Source organism: Trichechus manatus, unplaced genomic scaffold (assembly GCF_000243295.1).
Source record: "Trichechus manatus latirostris isolate Lorelei unplaced genomic scaffold, TriManLat1.0 scaffold00069, whole genome shotgun sequence".
NCBI classification, from domain to species: Eukaryota; Metazoa; Chordata; class Mammalia; order Sirenia; family Trichechidae; genus Trichechus; species Trichechus manatus.
This window is the reverse complement of record NW_004444005.1, coordinates 7,581,139-7,601,139: the sequence shown is the minus strand read 5'-3', so window position 1 is coordinate 7,601,139 and position 20,001 is coordinate 7,581,139. Positions and strand designations below refer to the sequence as shown.

The following is a 20,001-nucleotide window of genomic DNA, read 5'->3' as shown; positions in this document are numbered from 1 at the left end:
GCAGGCTGGCTCTGTGATGTTTGGCTCCTCACTGCCCACTGAAGGCCAAGCACACAGAGGCTGAAGGAAATGCTCTGCAGGCTGGCTCTGTGATGAGTGGGTATCTGTGCTTTCACCGTACTGATGGCTGTCAGGTGAGGCTGCTGGAAGAGTAACAGCATCATCAGGACCCTTTTCTCATTTTGCACAACACGATGCTTCGAATGCTGTTTGGCTAAAACACTTCATTTTTAAAAGAGAGTGATTGATTACGGTGCCTGGTGATACCAAAGCCTTTTCAACAGGCATGTAATAGCAGCAGTAAGAGAGTCACAAATCATTCTGGTGGGATGTGGAGGAGCCCAGGAGAACCCCCGGAGAAGCTGAAAGGCTGCTCGGGGCTCGCTTTAACTTCTTGGTGGCTCTGGGAGCCAGCAGGTGTGTGCGAGACCCTGCAACCCATTACCGAGCTGCGTGCTGGGGTTGGGTGACCTTCTAGCAGGTTTGTTATGGATTGAATTGTGTCCCCAAAAAGATATGTGTACCTGTACATGTGACCTTGTTTCTAAATAGGGTCATAGAAGATGTTATCAGGTAGGTTAACGTGAGGGCATCCTGGAGTACGGCAGGTCCTGACTCCACCTGACTGATGTCCTTATAAATGAGGAGAGGCACAGATGCAGAGACAGAGGGAAGACATCCACGTGAAGACGGAGGCAGAGATTGGAGTGATGTGTCTACAAGCCCAGGGATACATGGGTCCACCAGAAGCTGGCAGAGACAAGGATATTTCCCTAGAGCCTTTAGAGAGAGCACGGCCCTGCCGACACTCTGAGTTTGGACTTCCAGCCTCTAGAACTGCGCAACAATACATTCCTGTTGTTTAACCCCACCCAGTTGGGGGTACTTCGTTAGGGAAGCTCTAGGAAGCTAAGACAGGGCCTGTCTGCTCTGTACGTGTTTGGGGTGGTGTGTGCATGTGTGTGTGTAAGCAAAAGAAAGATGCGGGGTGACGGGGCATGGCACAGATGAGCCCCTGTAGTCTCCTCCCTCTAGGATTCACAGTTTGGTGGAAAAGAAAGTCACGCAAAAAACTCACAAGGCTGCTCTGGGCGGGCAGTCCCCTCTTTACTAGACCCCTCCCACCAGGACGAGCATTTCTCTGCTCCATATCACAGCAAGTACTGGAAAGGGTTCTCCAGCTCTGCCTAGCCCACCCACTCCAGTGTGCATCCCCAGACCCGCTCCATGGAAGGCGCCCTTGCCAAGGTCACCAACAGCGTCACATTGTTGAATCCAGTGGTGGTTCCTGGACTCGGCTGTGCCCTCCTCCTGGGGATAGCTGTGACAGTCACATCCACAGTAACCACCTCACATAAATGCAGAGCTTTCTAATATACCCAGCTCTTCTAGCCACATCATCTCATTTGCATAGAGGCTGCGGCAGACCCGAGGCTAAGCGCTGCAGGCCCTGCTCATGATCGGCAGGGCCGGGTCTCAGCTCAGGTCGGCACCTCAGGTGCTGTTCTTCCAACCCCTGCTCCTTCACCTACCTAGGCGGGGGCACTGGGAGGGGACTCCTGGAGCAGGCCACATCCCATGGGCCTCTGCTGGTCAAATCTTGGGCTGCCGCTTGAGGTTTGGTCTAGAAAGCTGAGCTGGGGTGAGGAGTGCAGTCTTGGGCCCTGAACAAACGTTGTTCATGCCACTGCAGGTCCAACACTGGCCATCGGGGCTGCCGGGGCAGGAGGTTTCTGGGGCTGCGGCCTGGGCCCCGTGGCCCCTGTGCCTCTCACTCAGCGGGCTGGAAAGCGGAGGGCTATGGCCTGCTGAGTGGTACAAACAGTTAAGCACTCAGCTACTAACCAAAAGGTTGGTGGTTCGAATCCACCCAGAGGCACCTCAGAAGAAAGGCCTGGAGACCTGCTTCCAAAAAAAAATCAGCCATTGAAAACCCTATGGAGCACAATTCTGCTCTGACACACCTGAGGTTGCCATGAACCAGAGTCAACTAGACGGCAACTTTTTTTTTTTTTTTTTCCCAATGGCTCACTGAAGCCTACAGGGCCCTCTGAGGAGCCCAGCCCAAGCTCGGGGGCTGCCAGGGAGACCCAGGTCCTCTCTCGCAAGGGGCAGTGCTTGGGGCAGGAGTGGGCAGAGGCTCTGAGGCCCCAGCTCTGGACTAGGTCGACACCCACCTTCCAGGCCTTTTAGAGGAAAGATAGCCATCGTTCAAAGTGGCTGGCACAGCGCTGGGCCTGATGCCCTTGACCCTTTCTGCTCCCGGGGTCCAGGCACACGGAATGTGAGGAGTGTCTCCTCCTCCACCCTGTCCTGTCCCCTCTGAGGGACCCTCCTGCCCTGTGCCTGTCCTCAGGCTGCTGTAGAAACACTGCCGGCCCCAGGGTGAGGTCAGGCCGCAGCCCAGGCCCGAGGGGGCTGGGCCGTCACCCTGGGAAACAGGTTGGCTGCTGGCCAGGGCGTCGCCCCCGGGGTGACAGGCTGCGCCTCCCAGAGAAGAGAAGGCACCTAATCCTGGGCATTTGCCGTGAAAGCCAGGACAGGGCCAATCACTCATCGCTGGGCACGGACAGCCACGCTGTTGTTTTTAGGTGGAATTTCTGAATCTCGTTCGTAATGTGCACTGATCCCTGGCCAAACTTTCCGAATCAGGCTGCAGCAGCGGGTAAGTAGCACACGTTTAACCCCTTAAGATGTAATGATTCTCAACAGGCAGTCTGGGCCCCACTGGCTGGGGCCGCTGATGGTGACTCAAAGCCAGATACCTGGGCGAGAAAGTTCTCCAGCCTGGATCAAGGCCTGGCCCAGCCAGGGGGAGAGGCACAGCTAGGCCAGCATCTCTGCTCACAAGCTCTGGTACAGGGGCTGCTGAGTCCGGTCGAACAGGCTGTGCGCTGCACATGGACTGGGCTCTGAATGGTAGGGTCGTGCAGTGCACAACACACTCAACTGTTCGTGGCAGCCCTGCTGCATACCACTTTTCTCTCCCTCTGACACATTAACAGGGATGAAGCTGAAGCCCACCCCCTGAAAAACAAGCGCTTTCAGCCATGGGAACACAGAAGGCAGGAGGCTAGGGAAGCTGGTAGGCAGCTTCTTGAAAGCAGGATCTGTGTCTTGGGTGTGAATCTGTCCGCCAGCACCCAGCACGGGCCTGGCATGGAGTAGGGGCCCTGAACGTTCTTGCTGAATGGTTATGGTAATTCCAGATAACAGAAGTCGGGTGTTCAGGTTGAGCCGGACTCCCCAGCCCAGGCCGCGAGACGGGTCCATCAAACAGTTTCCGGGCAGTCAGATCCACCAGGATGAACAGACCCTGGCACCGTCCCGTGGGCTCGCCCAGGCTTGCTGTCCCCTGGGGGGGTCTGAGCTCTCACCAGCCCTCCAGCTCCTAGCTGCTTCCTGACAGCGGCTCATTTAACCTAACAACCTACCGAGGGAGGTCACTCTCATGCCTCGTTAAAATGCCCATGTTACCTCCAGCCCCTACAGCCCTGCAAGGCAAGTGTGATGACGGCAATTTTACTGAGAAGAAGACCCAGGCTCAGAGAGGTTAAGGGGCCTGCCTAAAGTCACACAGCTAGAAGTGGAGAACCAAAATCAAGTTGAGAATGTCCCACTCCAGTGCTCCGCCCACGCCACAGAGACTCAACCATGCTTTGCCCTAAAAAGGGCCACCCTGGCCACTGATATTTTTAAAATGGTAAATTTGAAATTGGGTAATAATTCGTATACACTCATAAATGAAGTTTAAAATGCTATTTCAATGTGAAAACGTTTTAAATTATTTCTAAGTGGGGGATTATTGAACAATATCATTAATATCACATGCAAGTAAAATTTTGCTGAAGATCATTCAAAAGCAGCTGCAGCAGTATATCGACAGGGAACTGCCAGAAATTGAAGCCGGATTCAGAGGAGGATGTGGAACCAGGGATATCACTGCTGATATCAGAAGGATCCTGGCTGAAAGCAGAGAACACCAGAAAGATGTTTACCTGTGTTTTATTGACTATGCAAGGGCATTCGACTGTGTGGATCATAACAAATTATAGATAACATTGTGAAGAACGGGAATTCCAGAACACTTAACTGTGCTCCTGACGTACATGTACCAAGAGGCAGTCGTTCAAAAAGAATATTGCCTGGTTTAAAGTCAGGAAAGGTGTGCATCAGGGTTGCATCCTTTCACCATACCTATTTAATCTGTATGCTGAACAAATAATCCAAGAAGCTGGACTATATGAAGAAGAACGGGGCATCAGGATTGGAGGAAGACTCATTAACAACTTGCGTTATGCAGATGACACAACCTCGCTTGCTGAAAGTGAAGAGGACTTGAAGCACTTACTGAAGGAGATCAAAGACCACAGCCTTCAGGATGGATTACACCTCAACATAAAGAAAACAAAAATCCTCACAACTGGACCAGTTAGCAACATCATGATAAACGGAGAAAAGATTGAAGTTGTCAAGGGTTTCATTTTACTTGGATCCACAATCAATGCCCATGGAAGCAGCAGTCAAGAAATCAAAGGACACATATCATTGGGCAAATCTGCTGCAAAAGATCTCTTTAAAGTGATAAAAATCAAAGATGTCACTTTGAGGACTAAGCTGTGCCTGACCCAAGCCATGGTATTTTCAATTGCCTCATATGCATGCGAAAGCTGGACGATGAACAAGGAAGATGAAAAAAAGAACAGACACCTTTGAATTATGGTGTTGGTGAAGAACACTGACTATCGCACAGACGGCCAGAAGAACAAACAAATCTGTCCTGGAAGAAGTACAGCCAGAATGCTTCTTAGAAGCGAGGATGGGGAGACTACGTCTCACGTACCTTGGACATGTTATCAGGAGGGATCAGTCGCTGGAGAAGGACATCATGCCTGGTAAAGTAGAGGGTCGGTGAAAAAGAGGAAGACCCTCAATGAGATGGACTGACTCAGTGGCTGCAACAATGGGCTCGAGCCTAACAACGACTGTGAGGATCTTGCAGGACCGGGCAGTGTTTCGTTCTGTTGTACACGGGGTCGCTATGAGTCGGAACCGACCCGACAGCACCTAACAACAAGCTGGGGATGGGAGGGTGTTGTATGTTCACACACACATTTACAGCCACGCGCTCAGCCACATACACCTATACACACTCTTGTACACACTCAGCCCATATACACTGACCCCACGCATGTTTACAGCCACACACCTACATACACACCTACACATGCTCACCCCAGATACACTCACTCCACACACACTCACCGCCACACACATTCACCCCATGTACACTCAGCCATACTCAGCCACACACGCCTGCACGCACTCGTGTACACATTCACCCCAAATATATACACTCAGCCACATACATACGCCTGTACACTCACCTCCATATACACCCACCCCACACATACCTGCACACACCTACCCCATGTACATTCACAGCCACACACACCTACATACACCTCTGCACACGCTCACCCCCTTATCAGTCACACACACCTGTATACGCCTGCACTCACCCCACATAAACTCAGTCACACATACCTATACCCTGCACACACCCCCATATCAGTCACACACATACACACATTCATACACTTACTACATCTGGGACTGGAGGGCTTCTCCGGAAACAAGCTCACAGAGCGGAGCGAGATCCGAATTTCTTTCCAGGTTTGCAGGTTATAATTCAAACACATTTCCAGCAGAGAGCGTCCTGTCCCAGCGCATCAACAATCTTCCTAAATTGCAGCCTATCCCCATCGTCTGCCTGAGGTGGCGCGGCCGGCCCAGGCGGAGCAGCCCTCCCCTGCAGCCGCCACCCGGGCAGCCACTCAGGCCGATGGGGTTCTTGGAGGCCTGGGCCCCCACGCCCTCGGCAGACATGGAGGAGGCAGGGCTGGGGGTCCCGGGCAGCAGCCCCCAGAGCAGCTGCCTGTGTGAGCAAGAACGTGCTGCCACTTGCAGGTGAAGAATCCAGGGAACAGGGACCTGGAACGTCCTTCCGTCCTTCACCTGGAAGGGCAGCAAGTGCCACCTCCTCCCTTCAGCCTGCCAAGACTGCCCCAGGAAGATGGCCCGGCGCTGCACTCACCACACCTCTCACCCCACTCTCCCGTCACTCCCTGGGGGCTGTCAGCCTCCCTGAAAGCAGGGACTGTGTCCTCTTTGCCTAGCACATAGTAGGTGCTCAATAGATGTTGTTGAAGGAATGAATCTGTTAACTGACCAGTCCTGGGGTCCCCAGGCCTGCCCTCCCTGGGACCACTGCCAACGCCTCTCAGCCCCGAGGCTGCCGCCCTCCCCGAGCACGGCTGAGAGGGAGACAAGTAGGCCGACATTAGCTCCTTCTCCACAACACCGTCAGAGCGGAAAGGTGGTGGGAGAGGGGTGTTTGCTGAGACCAGGGGCAGCTGATGAAGCAGCTGACGCGAAAACATTCCTTGCATCAAGCCAAGGTCCACCATCCGCCTGTCAGTGTGTCATACGGTGGTGGCTTGCACATTGCTGTGATGCTGGAAGCTATGTCACTGGTCTTTCAAATACCAGCAGGTTTCAGCAGAACTTCCAGACTAAGAGACTAGGAGGAAAGGCCTGGTAATCTACTTCCGAAAATCAGCCAGTGAAGACCCTCTGGGTCACAACAGAACATTGTCCAACATAGCACTGGACAACGAGGCCCCGAGGGTGGAAGGCCACAGCAAACTCAAGCATGCCAACCACCATGAGGATGTCTTGTTGTACATGGGGTTGTCGTGGGTCAGAGCCAACTGGACAGCAGCTCGCAACAACAACCGCGAGCAAATAAAGATTTATTTCCAGGACTTCTCAAGCCGTAAGACAGGGACTCTTGCCTTACAGTTTAAGCAAAAAGACAATGGTGAAATTCTTCTGCACCCCAAAGCCAGCACCTTGGATCCCCTAATACTGAGTTGTCCTTGTTATGCTTGAAGTTGTTGCTTTGATACAAACAGACTCCCTGTTAGTTATGTAAAGGCTAAAAAGCCAAACCCCTGCTCCTGATATCAGGGAAGAACAGCTAGCAAACCCATCTCTTATTTCAGTTTACGGTGGGGATCTCTCCCAGCTAACTAGGAGTTAGAGGGCTGCTTTCACTTTCATTGCAAGGGAAATTATATAAATATAAGAGAAATCACCAAGGTAGGTGAACTTCACGGGTCGCAATCACTTGCCTGGGGCTGGATGGGGCTGATTTTCTTGGAAACAGGAAGCCCAAGATACACAGCCTTAAAAAGGCTTAAAATCCCAGTTCCATAATATTCCGATGGTCCTTTCTTGCTAGGGACATTTCAGTCGCTCTGGAAGGCTGCTTTCCGACTGAGCCTGTGCAAGTGGTAATGTTCACTTCTTTCTGGCACGGCCTTCCATGACTATTCATCATTACTGTACAGGGAAACCCTGGTGGCATAGTGGTTAAGAGCTACGGCTGCCAACCAAAAGGTTGGCGGTTTGAATCCACCAGCGGCTCCTTGGAAATCCTATGGGGCAGTTCTAGTCTGTCCTAGAGGGTTGCTATGAGTTGGAATTGACTTGACGGCAACAGGTTTGGGTTTTTTTTTTTTTTTTTTTTTTGGTACTGTACATCAGAGGGTGGTGGGGACCCCAAGTCCCAGCCTTGCACTCCACTTGGCTGACATTACGGCACCCCCAAGTGTCCTTGACCCCCTGTCATGTGTGTGCGGTGGGAAGGCTTGACTTGCAGAAGTTATTAAGTCAGCCTTGAAGGTCACCACGCTGCCCCACAGACCAGGCTGACCAACGCAAAATTAGGCAGCGGGCTTAATATGTAACCTAGCTAGGGCTGCCCCAAGTTCCTCTCCGCTTTGGTGAGGTTTTAACAGCAAAGTTGGCAACGCCGACCCTCAGTATAGACAGGCTGTTTTCTCTCCCTAGAGAAATAGCGCCCTGGTGGTGTAACGGCTAACCGCTCAGCTGCTAACCAAAAGGTTGGTGGTTCAAACCCACCTAGCAGCTCCCCAGGAGAGACCTGGCGATCTGCTCCTGTAATGATTATAGCCTGGGAAACCCTGTGGGCACTTCTACGCTTTGCTATGAGTCGAAAATCAACTCAACAGCCACCTAATGACATAACAAAGAGAATTAGAGAGTTAAAAAGACAAGGACCAAAAAAACCAAACCCGCTGCCGTCGAGTCAATTCTGATTCATAGTGACCCTACAGGACAGAGTCAAACTGCCCCACAGGGTTTCCAAGGAGCAGCTGGTGGATTTGAACTGCCAGCGTTTCAGCCAGCATTTCAGTGAGTAGCTGAGCTCTTAACCACTGTGCCACCAGGGCTCCAAAAAGACATGGACGATTGTTAAAGGCATACTGCTCAGTGAAAGAGGTCAGTCTGAAAAAGCCACAGACTGTATGATCCAGCCACACGGCATTCTGGGAAAGGCACACTACAAAGGGAATGAAGAGCTGAGTGGGGCCAGGGGCTCAGAGGAAGGGGGGTGAACAGGTGCAGCCCGGGGCATTTGCAGGGCACTGATACTATTCTCCATGGCAGTGTACTGGGGGACACATGACTTTGTGCATTTGTCAAAACTCACCAGACTGCACAACACGGAATGAGCCCTTCGTAAACTATACCGTCGTGGCTGGTTGCCATCAAGTCGCCTCCAACGCATGGTGACCGCATATGTAACAGAAGGAGACGGTCCCGCGCTGTCTTCGTGATTGTTGATCGGTCTGAGTCCATTGTTGTGACCACTGTGTCAATCCACCTCACTGAGGGTGTCCCTCGTTTGTGCTGACCCTCTACTTTCCCAACTCCGATGTCCCTTTCTAGCTAGTTGTCTTTCCTGATAACCAAAGCAAGCGAGCTGAGGTCTGCCATTTTCACTCCTAAGGAGCATTCTGGTTGTATTTCTTGTAAGACTGATTTGCTCGTTCTGGCAGTATCCTTCGCCAACACCTCAGTTCGAATGCATCGATTCTCCTTCTGTCTCGGAAACTGTGGGCTTTAGTTACTAATGGAATGTATAGTTAATAACAACGTATCACTATTGGTTCATCCACAGCAACAAATGTACCGCAGGAGTGCAAGATATTAATAACTGAACAGGGAGAGAGGGGGTATACACCAACTCTCTGTCCTTTCTGTACAGTTTTTCTGTAAACCTTAAACTACTCTAAAAAATAGTCGATTTTAAAAAAAAAAGCAGTGATGAGCTGGGAGGTGGAGGGGAGACAAAGGTTCAGAGGTCCACTGCAGCCCGACCGCCTATAAAGCACAGGGTGGCCCCGGGTGGCCTTTTGGTCTGATCTACAGGCTGCTGATACATGGCCCATGCTGCCACGGAGTCCACACTCCCTCAGAGCCGTTGCAAAAGAGTGATTATCCTAAAAACCCCCTCCCATGTGCCCCTGATCACAGCCCGTAGACGGCAGAGCTCAGATGAATCTGGAAAAGGAAGGCTTTGTAGTGGCGGAGAATACCTCAGGCATTAATCGCGCATTTTTGCACCAGTGGAAAATGCACTCTTCATTTTCCATTGACAGCTGATTACAGAGGAATGCAACAGCAGCCTGTAAAAGGCTTTGCAAAGACAACAGGCTCGGCCGGGCTTCAGAGCCGCCTTGATCCCAGTTAAGCGCTGGTTTTTAAAGGATACATTAGGGGCAGGCCTGGCCGTTTCGGATTCTTCGCTGACTTGGGGCATTTTCTTCTTCTTCTGTCATTTTGGTGGGACGGAGCCCGGCGGCTCGTGCATTGATTGTTTTCCTGGGACACCAAACTCGTAGCAACTTTGCCCATCAGCACAAGCCGTGTGTGAACTCCAGGGCTGAGGGATGGTGGGGTTTGGGGGCGATGGAGCCAGGGTGGGCTTGGATCCTGCTCTGCCCCCAGCATCGAGTGACCACTGGCAAGTCTCTGGTCCCCTCTGGTCCTTGCTTTTTCATCTGTTGTTGTCGTCTTTAGGTGTCCTAGAGTTTATTCCAACCCATGGTGACTCCGTGTGTGCAGAGCAGAACTGCTCCATAGGGTTTGCTTGCTGTGATCTTTACGGAGAAGCACTGCTGGCGCCATGGGTAAGCGCTCAGCTGCTAATGGAAAGGTCGGTGTTTCGAACCCACCAGCCACTCTGGGGGACAAAGATGTGGCAGTCTGCTTCCGTAAAGATTCCAGCCTTGGAAACCCTATGGGGCAGTTCTACTCTGTCCTGCAGGGGCGCTATGAGTCGGAAGCGATGGTAACGTGTTTGATGTTTTTGGTTGATCTTTACGGAAGCACATGGCCAGGCCTATCTTCCCTGGAGCCGCTGGGTAGGTTCAAACCACAACCTGTAGGTTAACAGTGGAGCACAAACCATTCGCCCCACCTAGGGACCCCCTTCATCTGTTAAATGGAGATAATGCCACCAAGTTACAGGGTGTGGCAGTGACAAACAACAGCTCCTAATACATAACCCTCAGTGGTAGTCAGAGTCCCTGGGTGGTGCAAACGGTTAACACACCTAGGGGCTAATCAAAAGGTTGGAGGTTCGAGTCTACTCAGAGGGGCCTCAGAAGAAAGGCCTGGAGCTGAAACTGTCAAAAAATCAGCATCAAAAACTCTAAGGATCACAGTTCTACTCTGACACATGTGGGGTCACCGTGAGTCTGAATCAACCCAACGGCAACTGGTTAAGTGTCGGCTGCTGCTTCTCATGCTTTGAGGCAGCTTAGGCCTCACCTCTTCCAGGAAGCCTTCCTGACCTGGGCACCCAGTGTCCACCCAGCGCTTGGTGTACAGCAGGCAGGTGCTAGTGAACACCTGTGAGGAGGTGTCTCTTCCCACATGCCGCCAGGGGTCCTCCACAGGGCCCAGGAGCCCCCCAGACCCTGCCGGCCACAACGGACGGAGGCTTTCGTGGCCCAGAATAATGCTTTCTCACTCTCAGCTGACAGAAAGGGCTTCTGTCTAAAACGTTGTTCGACGCGAACACAGCACCGCGAAGAACACACGTGGAAGAATCCCGGGCCCTGGCTAGCAGCTGGACGGCCTCAGGCCGCCACTGAACTCAGCTCCTCGGCTGCACACTGGAGACAACCTGGTCCCACCCCCACGGTATGTGGGAGGACCAAGAACAGGGGTGAGAGGGCTCCCTAACGAGCTGGTGATGTTCCCAGGGCGCCTTCCTGCCTGGGCTCCAGTCCAGTCCAGAACAATCCACTGTGGGCGGACAGGTCCGAAGCTGCAGTGCCATGCCCGGTCCAGGGCCAGCCTGCGCCAGGAGGACCCCCCAGGAGCCAGGGAGCTCCCAGGGTGCACAGGGTGATGTGGGGCGGAAGAGGAGAGGGAAGGGGGCGGGGGTAAGGAAGCCCGGGGAAGAGCCTTCGAGCAGAGAAATTAGGGGGCGCAAAACAAGAGCAAGGAGCCCTGATGGAGTACTGATGAAGCACTCGGTTGCTAAAAAGGTCAGTGGTTCAAACCCACCCAGCGGCTCCAAGATCTGCTCCTGTAAAGATTACAGCCTAGAAAACCCTTTGGGACAGTTCTACTCTGTCACACGAGGTCACTATGAGTCGAAAATCGACTGGATGGCACCCAACAACAGCAAGGAACCGGAGCGACCAGAAACCTGGCCTGGGTCCTGCACCCTGTTTGTCTCAGCCCCACCTGGGGAATCACGGCTGGTACCAGCTCATCTCCAGGAGCCCAGACTGGGATCCTCCAAGGCGACTAAGGAGTGTAAGAGGCCCAGGGTCCACCTGGTAGCATGGCCCTGCACCAGAGGCTGCGGGGCAGCCAGGAGGGAGTCCCGGCCAGCTGCGCCCTGCTCCACACAGCACCAGCTGGAATTCCAAAGACCATGCACGCATGACCAAGCACACGAGGGGAGGCCCTCTGCCACTGCTGTCTCCCGCCAGAAGCTCAGGCTTTGCAGCTGCACCCCTACTCCGCTCCCGGGGAGCCCCCTGAAACCACACCCCCACTCCATTCCTGGGAAGCCTCCTGCAGCCACACCTCCACTCCATTCCCGGGGCACCCTCTGCAGCCACACCCTCACTCCATTCCCGGGGTGCCCCTTGCAGCCACACCCCCACTCCATTCCCATGAGCCTTCTGCTTCCTGTGGTCCCTTCTCACACCCAGGGGCTCCAGTCTGTCCCCCACTCTGTCCTGAGTCACTGTGAGCAGGCTGGCCAGCTCCCCCACCTCTCTGGGCCTCAGTTTCCCCCTCTACCAAAGAAGGGACTGGAAGAGATGGTCTAAGGAGCCTCCCAGCTCTGACGCGCCAGGATTTTCTGCCCCAGTGGATGGGAAGTGGAGAAAGAGGAACGGCCAGCCTGCTTCTGTTTGGAGTACAGACATAGCCAAAGAGACGTGCTGGGGGCCGTGGTTCTGTGCCCAGCAGCACCTGGCCCCCAGCTGGGTCACCCCAGGAAGGGTTCAGTTGGGAACTCGTCCCTCAAGACAGCCCTCATAGGCCACGCAGGCTTGCTGCCAGCGTTTGATGCATGCGTAGTATTTCACTGTCTGTTTATTAGGCTGTCTCCCTCTCCCCCACAATGCAAAGCCCCGGGAGCAAGGGGCTGCGCGGTGTTCACCTCGGGGCCCACAATGCCAACCCAGAGCCTGGCACAGACGGGGCTCGGCAGGAGTGTGGTAACCAAGAGAACGAATGAGTGAATGCAGAGGCTGTAATATGACTGCAGACTTGGGTGGTTCTGAGTGCTGTGAACTCCCCCAGGCAGCAGCCTCGGCTGGCCACACCTGCCGCCCCAGCATCCAGCGCGGGGAGCAGGAGGGGGCTTCTGTGTGAGAGCCTTCCCTCTCCCCACACCCCCGCCCTGTGAGGCGGCAAACCCTCTCCACAGGAGCCTGAGGGTCCCTTAAGGTTCGTGTCATCAAAACCTCCCATTTTACAGTTGGGAAAACTGAGGCCCGGAGCAGGGCAGAGACTGGAGGGCAAGCAGCAAGCGTGATGACTGTTGACAAGCTTGGAAGCTCCGTTATGGCTAATGCATGCCCATTAACAGTAATTAACTAATTAGCAGAGGAGTAGGCTGGGGGTGGGGACCCCCAATGACTCAGTCATGTTTACAACATGCAAACCCATTTAAGAGCTTGTAAAGTCGCTATAAATGGCTCTTTGGGAACACGGGAATAACGATTCCCTTTTCTCCAGCTGCCGGTTTAACAAGGTCGGTGAAGCTTGGGGCAGCAGCCACCGGGGACCTAAAATCCCACAGCACCACCTAGAGGCCATATCCCCAAACGCTCCGCTAGGGCGCCATCTGCGGACGCCAGGGCCTGAGAGACAGGGACCCACTCCCCCGACTCACAAAGGAGAAACCGAGGCCCAGGTGAGGACAGGGACTGGCCCACGGCCACTTAGCTGCTTTAAAAATGTTCAGAGTCTAAATCTAAGCCCCAAACGGCAGATGGGACTGTTTCCTTACCCATGAATTTGTAAAACTTCTTTAAAACGTGACGGTTCAGAGGAGGTAGGACGGATGGCAATGAAGGCAATAACAGGACTTTCCCAGTCTCATCCCCTCCCCTGTCACCGCCACCTTCCCTCCAGCCAGACTGAACGACTGTTGGTTCCCAAACTCACCGGCCTCTCCGCCCTCTGGGCCCCAGGGCTGGCTGTCCCCTCTGCCTGGCTCACCGCCCCCTCCTCCGCTCAGCACTCCCTCCCCAGGAAGCATCCCTTGACCATCCTCCACTTCAGCCCTCCTTTGTGTGCCCAGGGCACCTCATCTCCAGAGACGAACAGCAGCTGGCTCGCATTCAGAAGGGCTGTGTGCCTGAGCGACGTGGAACCGTGATGCGCAGGGGCTGACAAGTCAGGCTAGTTCCGAGGCCAGGCTGGAGCTCAGGTCCTTGGACTCTTTCCATTGCCCCATGAGACTAAAACCCACGTTAGCCCCCACTGACTGATGGCCTGCTCTAGACCAGGCCCTGGCAGGAGCGCTTTTCACGCGTGATATCGTTTGAAACTCATGATTGTGAGAGGCAGAGATGTATTTAATCCACCCATTTTATAGATGGGGAGACTGAGGCCCAGAGGGGTCACTGGAGAGTCAGTGGCACAGCCAGGGTTGCATCCTGAACAGGTGCCGCACCTCTGGGCTGCTGGGCCCTCAAGATTGGTGGGGTTGGGTTTGGGAAGGGGACTCAGACGGGCGCTTGGGCTGGCCCAGAGAGGTGTTCCCGCCTGAAGGGCACAGGCGACCTTAGCTGTGACTTTGGTATGTGGAGGAAAGGGGGCTTCTGGGTAAATCTGAGTGTCTCCGGCCACTCACCCACGGTCATGCCGTCCATGTAGCGCTTGATGATGTCAAAGGAGTCCCGAAGGTTCCCTTCTGTGATGTCAAAGATGATGTCGGCCTGGTTGGCGGGATATGCCGGTGTGATGGCCCGGAGGAAGATGATCTCTGTAATGAGAAGCACAGCATGAGCCAGGCACCCTGGAACGTGCCCCTGGGCAGCATAGCATGAGCCGGGCACCCCGGAATGTGCCCCTGGGCAGCATAGCATGGGCCAGGCGCCCTGAAACACGCCCCTGGGCAGCAAAGCATGAGCCGGGTGCCCTGAAACACGCCCCTGGGCAGCACAGCATGGGCCGGGCACCCTGAAACACACCCCTGGGCAGCACAGCATGGGCCGGGTGCCCTGAAACACGCCTCTGGGCAAAACAGCATGGGCCAGGCGCCCTGAAACACGCCCCTGGGCAGCACAGCATGGGCCAGGTGCCCTGAAACATGCCTCTGGGCAGAACAGCATGGGCCAGGCGCCCTGAAACACGCCCGTGGGCAGCACAGCATGGGCTGGGCACCCCGGAACGTGCCCCTGGGCAGCACAGCACGTGCCAGGTGCCCTGAAACATGCCCCCGGGCAGTGAGAGCATGCCGGGTGCCCTGAAACACGCCCCTGGGCAGCATAGCATGGGCCGGGCGCACCGAAACACGCCCCTGGGCAGCATGGCATGGGCCGGGCGCCTCGAAACACGCCCCTGGGCAGCACGGCGTGGGCCGGGAGCCCCGAAATGTGCCCCTGGGCAGCACAGCAGGTGCTGAGCGCCCTGAAACACGCCCCTGGGCAGCACAGCATGGGCTGGGCGCCCTCGAAGTCACAGACACCTGCACGGAGAAGACGGAGGGGCCCTGAGGGGTCGCTCAGCCCAGCCCACCCCACTCTCACTCTACCAACGGGAAACTGAGGTCTGCAGAGAGTTAGGATCTTCCGGAGGTTGGGGAGCTCATTCTTGGCCATGCCATCACCCAGAAGCCGGCCTTCTGGCTCCTAACTGGTTTCGAAGTAATCAGGCACAAATACTCATGAAGTTAGGAAAAGGGGAAAGGGAAGTGGGTGAGGAGCCATGGGGGAGAGGTCAGAAAGGCCAGAGGAGCAGGCTCCTCTCCTGTCCCACAGCGACGGGTGGGCTGAACAACTTGCTGGCCATATCTATCTCCCAGACCATCTATAGTGAAGTGCGGCAAACAGCCCTGGCTCGGGGTAGCCTTGGGAGACCCCTCCCTTGGGGCCCCAGTTTCCTCATCCGTTAAGTCGGAGGAGGGAGTCCGTGGGAGGTGCAAATGGTTTATACTCTTGGCTGTTCACTGAAAGGTTGGAGTCCACCAGAGGCACCTCAGAAGAAAGGCCTGGCAATTGACTTCTGGATAATCAGCCACTGAAAACCCCATGGAGCACAGTTCTACTCTGAAACACAGGGAGGCGCTCTGAGTTGAAGTTGACTTGATGGCCACTGTTCTTTTTTTTTTTTATTATTTAATTCGTTGTGGTTGAGAATATACAGCAAAACGTACACCAATTCAACCGTTTCTATATGTACAATTCAGTGACGTTGATGACATTCTTTGAGTTGTGCAACCATTCTCACCCTCCTTTTCTGAGTTGTTCCTCCTCCATTAACAGAAACCTAAGGTTTATGCCCCTAAGGTTCCTATCTAATCTTTCGAGTTGCTGTTGTCAATTTGATCCCACAAAGATATATCTTAAAAGCGCATAATGCTCAAGGCCGACAGTTTTTACTAGTTCTGCTTGACTACTGTTTGGTTTTAATTGATGGCCATTGGTTTAACACAGAGGAGCCAGCCAGCCAGTCTGGTGCTCGCTAAGTTCCTTTCAAGGAGCCCTGGTGGCACAACGGTTAAGCACTTGGATGCTAACCAAAAGGTTGGTGGTTCAAACCCACCTAGTGGCTCTGTGAGAGAAAAGACCTGGCCATCTGCTCCTGTAACGATGACAGCATAGAAAAGCCTATCAGGCTGTTCTACTCTGTAACACAGGGGGTCGCTATGAGTCAGAATCGACTTGATGGTACCTAACAATGACAGCAAGGTCTGAAAAGATGCTGCCAGGTGTCTCCAGCCACGCCCGCCTCCTCACGGATCAGCACCAGCCCGAGGCCAGAGAACCGGCCGCTGGGGGTCAGGGAGGAGGCATACGTGGTTTGGTGGAATCCCGTCATTTTCCATGAGGCAAGCACCAGTTAGGAATGTCTTCTGATCCTGTCTGTGCCACCCTGCGGAGATTCTTCCAAGAGGAGGGGTCGGCAGATGGGGGAGCTGAAAGCTGGGGGCCCCCCACTCCTGCAGGCAACCACAACCTCGGGGGGCCTCCCCTGCCCCTCTCCAAACCCATCTCCCCATTTTATGTTCTGGCATGAGCTCCTGCATTGTCCTGGGCGACCTTGTCGTCACAGTGGCTCAGCTGCGTGTTCCCCGAGATGGTCCCCAGAGACCAGGCCAAAGCCTGATGTGCAGGAGGCTCCACCAGCATCTGCTAGATGGAAGCATAAAGCAGGGGTGCTGGTGACCACGCCCAGCCCGGCACATGGGTGGTACACCTGGGAGGGAGGTGTCCGGAGCAGTGCCATTCACGGGCCTCTGTGGGGCAACTGGCAGGGGTCCTGTGGTGGCAGGTCTACCCCACACCTGCCAGGAGGTCCTTGCAGGCAGGACGGGGCAGGGGAACTCTGACCAGTCACTCTTGGGCTCCCTGTCCCAGTCCCTCTGCCCCTTGGCGACCTGGGTGATATTTCTAAATAATCTCATCAGCTGTACCCCTTCAATGGCTCCTCAAACCTTGCGGTTGGAGTTCCAACTTTAAGTCAACGGTTGCCGTAGAGTTGATTCTGACCCACGGTGACCCCATGTGTGTCAGAGCAGAACTGTGCTCCTTAGGGTTTTCAGTGGCTAAATTTTTGGAAGTAGATTGCCAAGCGCTTCTTCCAAGGTGCCTCTGGGTGGACTGGCACCTCCAACCTTTCAGTTAGCAGTGGAGCACCTCAAACGCTTGTACCACCTAGGGCCTCCAAGTTAAGGCCCTTGCTTATCCTTCCAGCCCATCTCTTGTCAAGCCCTACCATTCGGTCGGGAAAAGTCTGTTTAGTTCCTCAAAGTTGGTTACCTGCAAGCAGCAGGGCTAGAGCCACCTGTCAGCATCCTGGGCCCAGAAACCCCCACTTACCTCCAGACCTTTCGAGATGTGTTCTGTTCTGCTTGGCCCCTTCTCTCTCCCTGCCCCCACTTTCACTCATTCACTACTCGGCCCCAGTGTGAAGTCACTTCCTCCCAGAGGCCCTCCCTGACTCCCATGCTTGGCACAGGATCAACGCTTAATTAGCTATTTGCAGAACGACTATTACCCATAAGAAGAAAACCAACTTCTGTTGAGTCAATTCCGACTCCTGGCTACCTTGTGTGTGTCAGAGCAGAACTGTGCTCCATAGGGTTTCCAATGGCTGACTTTTCGGACGTCGATCACCAGGTTTTTCTTCTGAGGCACCTCTGGGTGAACTCGAACAGCTCATTTTTTTTTTAATGTTATTCTTTTTTTTAATTGTGCTTTAGGTGAAAGTTTACAGAGCAAATTAGTTTCTTGTTAAACAGTTAATACACAAATTGTTTTATGACATTGGTTGCCAACCCTGAGATGTGTCACAACTTTCCACTTCTCAACTCTGGGTTCCCTGTTTCTATTCGTCCAGTTTCCCTGTCCCTGCTGCCTTCTCATCTTTGCTTTTGGGCTGGTGTTGAACTACGAAGCATGTTCCTCGCATCTATTGTAGTTGACCCTATAGACCTGTCTAATCTTTGACTGAAAGTGAACCTCAGGAGTGATTTCAGTACTCAGTTAAAAGGGTGTTGTGGGGGGAGGCGGGGCCAAGATGGCGGAGTAGTCAGACGCTTCCAGTGGCCCCTTTTACAACAAAGACCCAAAAAAAACAAGTGATTCGATTATATATGGCAATCTGGAGTCCTGAACATCAAAGGCAGAGTGGAGGAACCAGACTGAGTGGCAGGAGGAGGGAGAGACGGTTTAGAAGCAGCGAGGAGTTGCCAGACCTTACCTGGCGAGAGCCTGAACCCTTCAGACCTGAGTAGCTCGGGGGTGAGGCAGTGGTGAGGCAGGCAAGCAGCCGTGCTCAGGAGGCACGTTTTCCGCACTGGGAGAGTTCCAGCACCAGAGAGTCTACACAGCCACTCAGAACCAGAGAGAAGCATCCCTCAATCCGGTGAAAGATAAGTAATTGGGTATGGCCTACCGCGCAGATAAAAAAACACCCCCCTTAGGGAAAAGCCTCTCTCCCATTTACCTCCCCACTCCCTGCTCTGCACTGGGTCTCGGATCAGCTTCAGCAACTGCCGAACCCCCTGGGCCGGAGGTAGGATCCGTCATATGCCCGGAGCCATTCTCCCTGCCTTGGAGAGTGAACAGATTAACAAACAGGGGAAAAAATAAACTGCTGGCTCCCCTAAGCCAAGAACCCAGGGTAGGCACAGCTCCTTTGCCTAGGCACAGGCATAAGGGATCCATGGACTTTGAGTGCCTTTCCCCCTGCATAGACTTGTGTGGGCCCATCTCAACAGCGTAGGACCTCATTACCACAGTACAACAGGGTACATACCGGAATCCTAACTTCAACTGTTTCAGCTGTGAAGTAGCAGGTTCTTGACATTTGACACTGCTCTGCCCATTAAGCAGAGTTTTCACCTACCCATATCAGGGGCCTGAGGACTGGTGGCTCCACCCATGCCACCTAGCCACCTGTGATAGGGGCCTATGAATAAGAGGTGTCCCCTAGTCCTTACAGCCAACAGCATTAGGTGCTCATAATCGGGCTACAAAACCCACCCACCTACGCACTCTAGGGAACAGGGACATGCTTTCCTCCTGGACACTCAGGGGCAGCCCTCAGCCCCCTGCCTTGCTCAAAGTATGTCCCCCTGCTGCAGCCAGGTGCCTGTGCCTACACCAATCACCCATGCCTGTCTAGGACTGTAAGTGAGAACCTACACAACACACTTTGTGGTTATCTACCTGGGGACCTGAGCTGAATCTATACAGGAGGAGTGGACGGACTCCCGAGCTCCCCTACCTAGTAACAGATCTAACCACCTGGTGACAGGACATTAGAGCATCAAAGGTGCCAATAATCAAACTAGCTCATACGAGCAGCCTATTTGGGCATATCAAAACAAAACAAGAAGGTGGACACAGTAAGCAAACATAAAATAAATATATATAATAACTTATTGATGGCTTGGAGACAACAGTCAATATCAAATCGCATAAAGAGGCAATCCATGATGGCTTCAGTAAGCTCCCAAAATAAAGAATCTAGAAATTTTCCAGAGGAGGAAAATTTCTTGGAATTACTGGAGGCAGAATACAAAAGATTAATGTACAGAACTCTTCAAGAAATTAGGAAGGAAATTAAGCAAAATGCAGAACATGCAATAGAGGAAATTAAAAAGATTAGAGAAGAGTATAATGACAAATTTAACAGGCTGCAAGAATCCACAAAGACAGCAATCAGAAATCCAGAAGATTAACAATAAAATTTCAGAATTAGACAACTCAACAGAAAGTCAAAGGAGCAGAACTGAAGCAATGGAAGTCAGAATTAGTGAGACTGAAGATAAAGCACTTGACACCAACTTATTTGAGGAAAAATCAGATAAAAGGATTTTTAAAAAAAGGAAGAAAACCTAAGAATTATATGGGA

The 20,001-nt window shown here is 53.4% G+C and overlaps 1 protein-coding gene across 1 annotated transcript in view; it reads right to left on the bottom strand.

Annotated features, from left to right (window-relative positions):
• Window positions 1-20,001, bottom strand: part of FBLN1 (fibulin 1) — a 124,618-nt gene that overhangs the window by 20,188 nt on the left and 84,429 nt on the right. Inside the window, exon 16 of the mRNA XM_004380010.1 lies at window positions 14,270-14,401. Coding sequence (XP_004380067.1) covers window positions 14,270-14,401 — 132 coding nt within the window. The remainder of the gene's footprint in view (window positions 1-14,269; window positions 14,402-20,001) is intronic.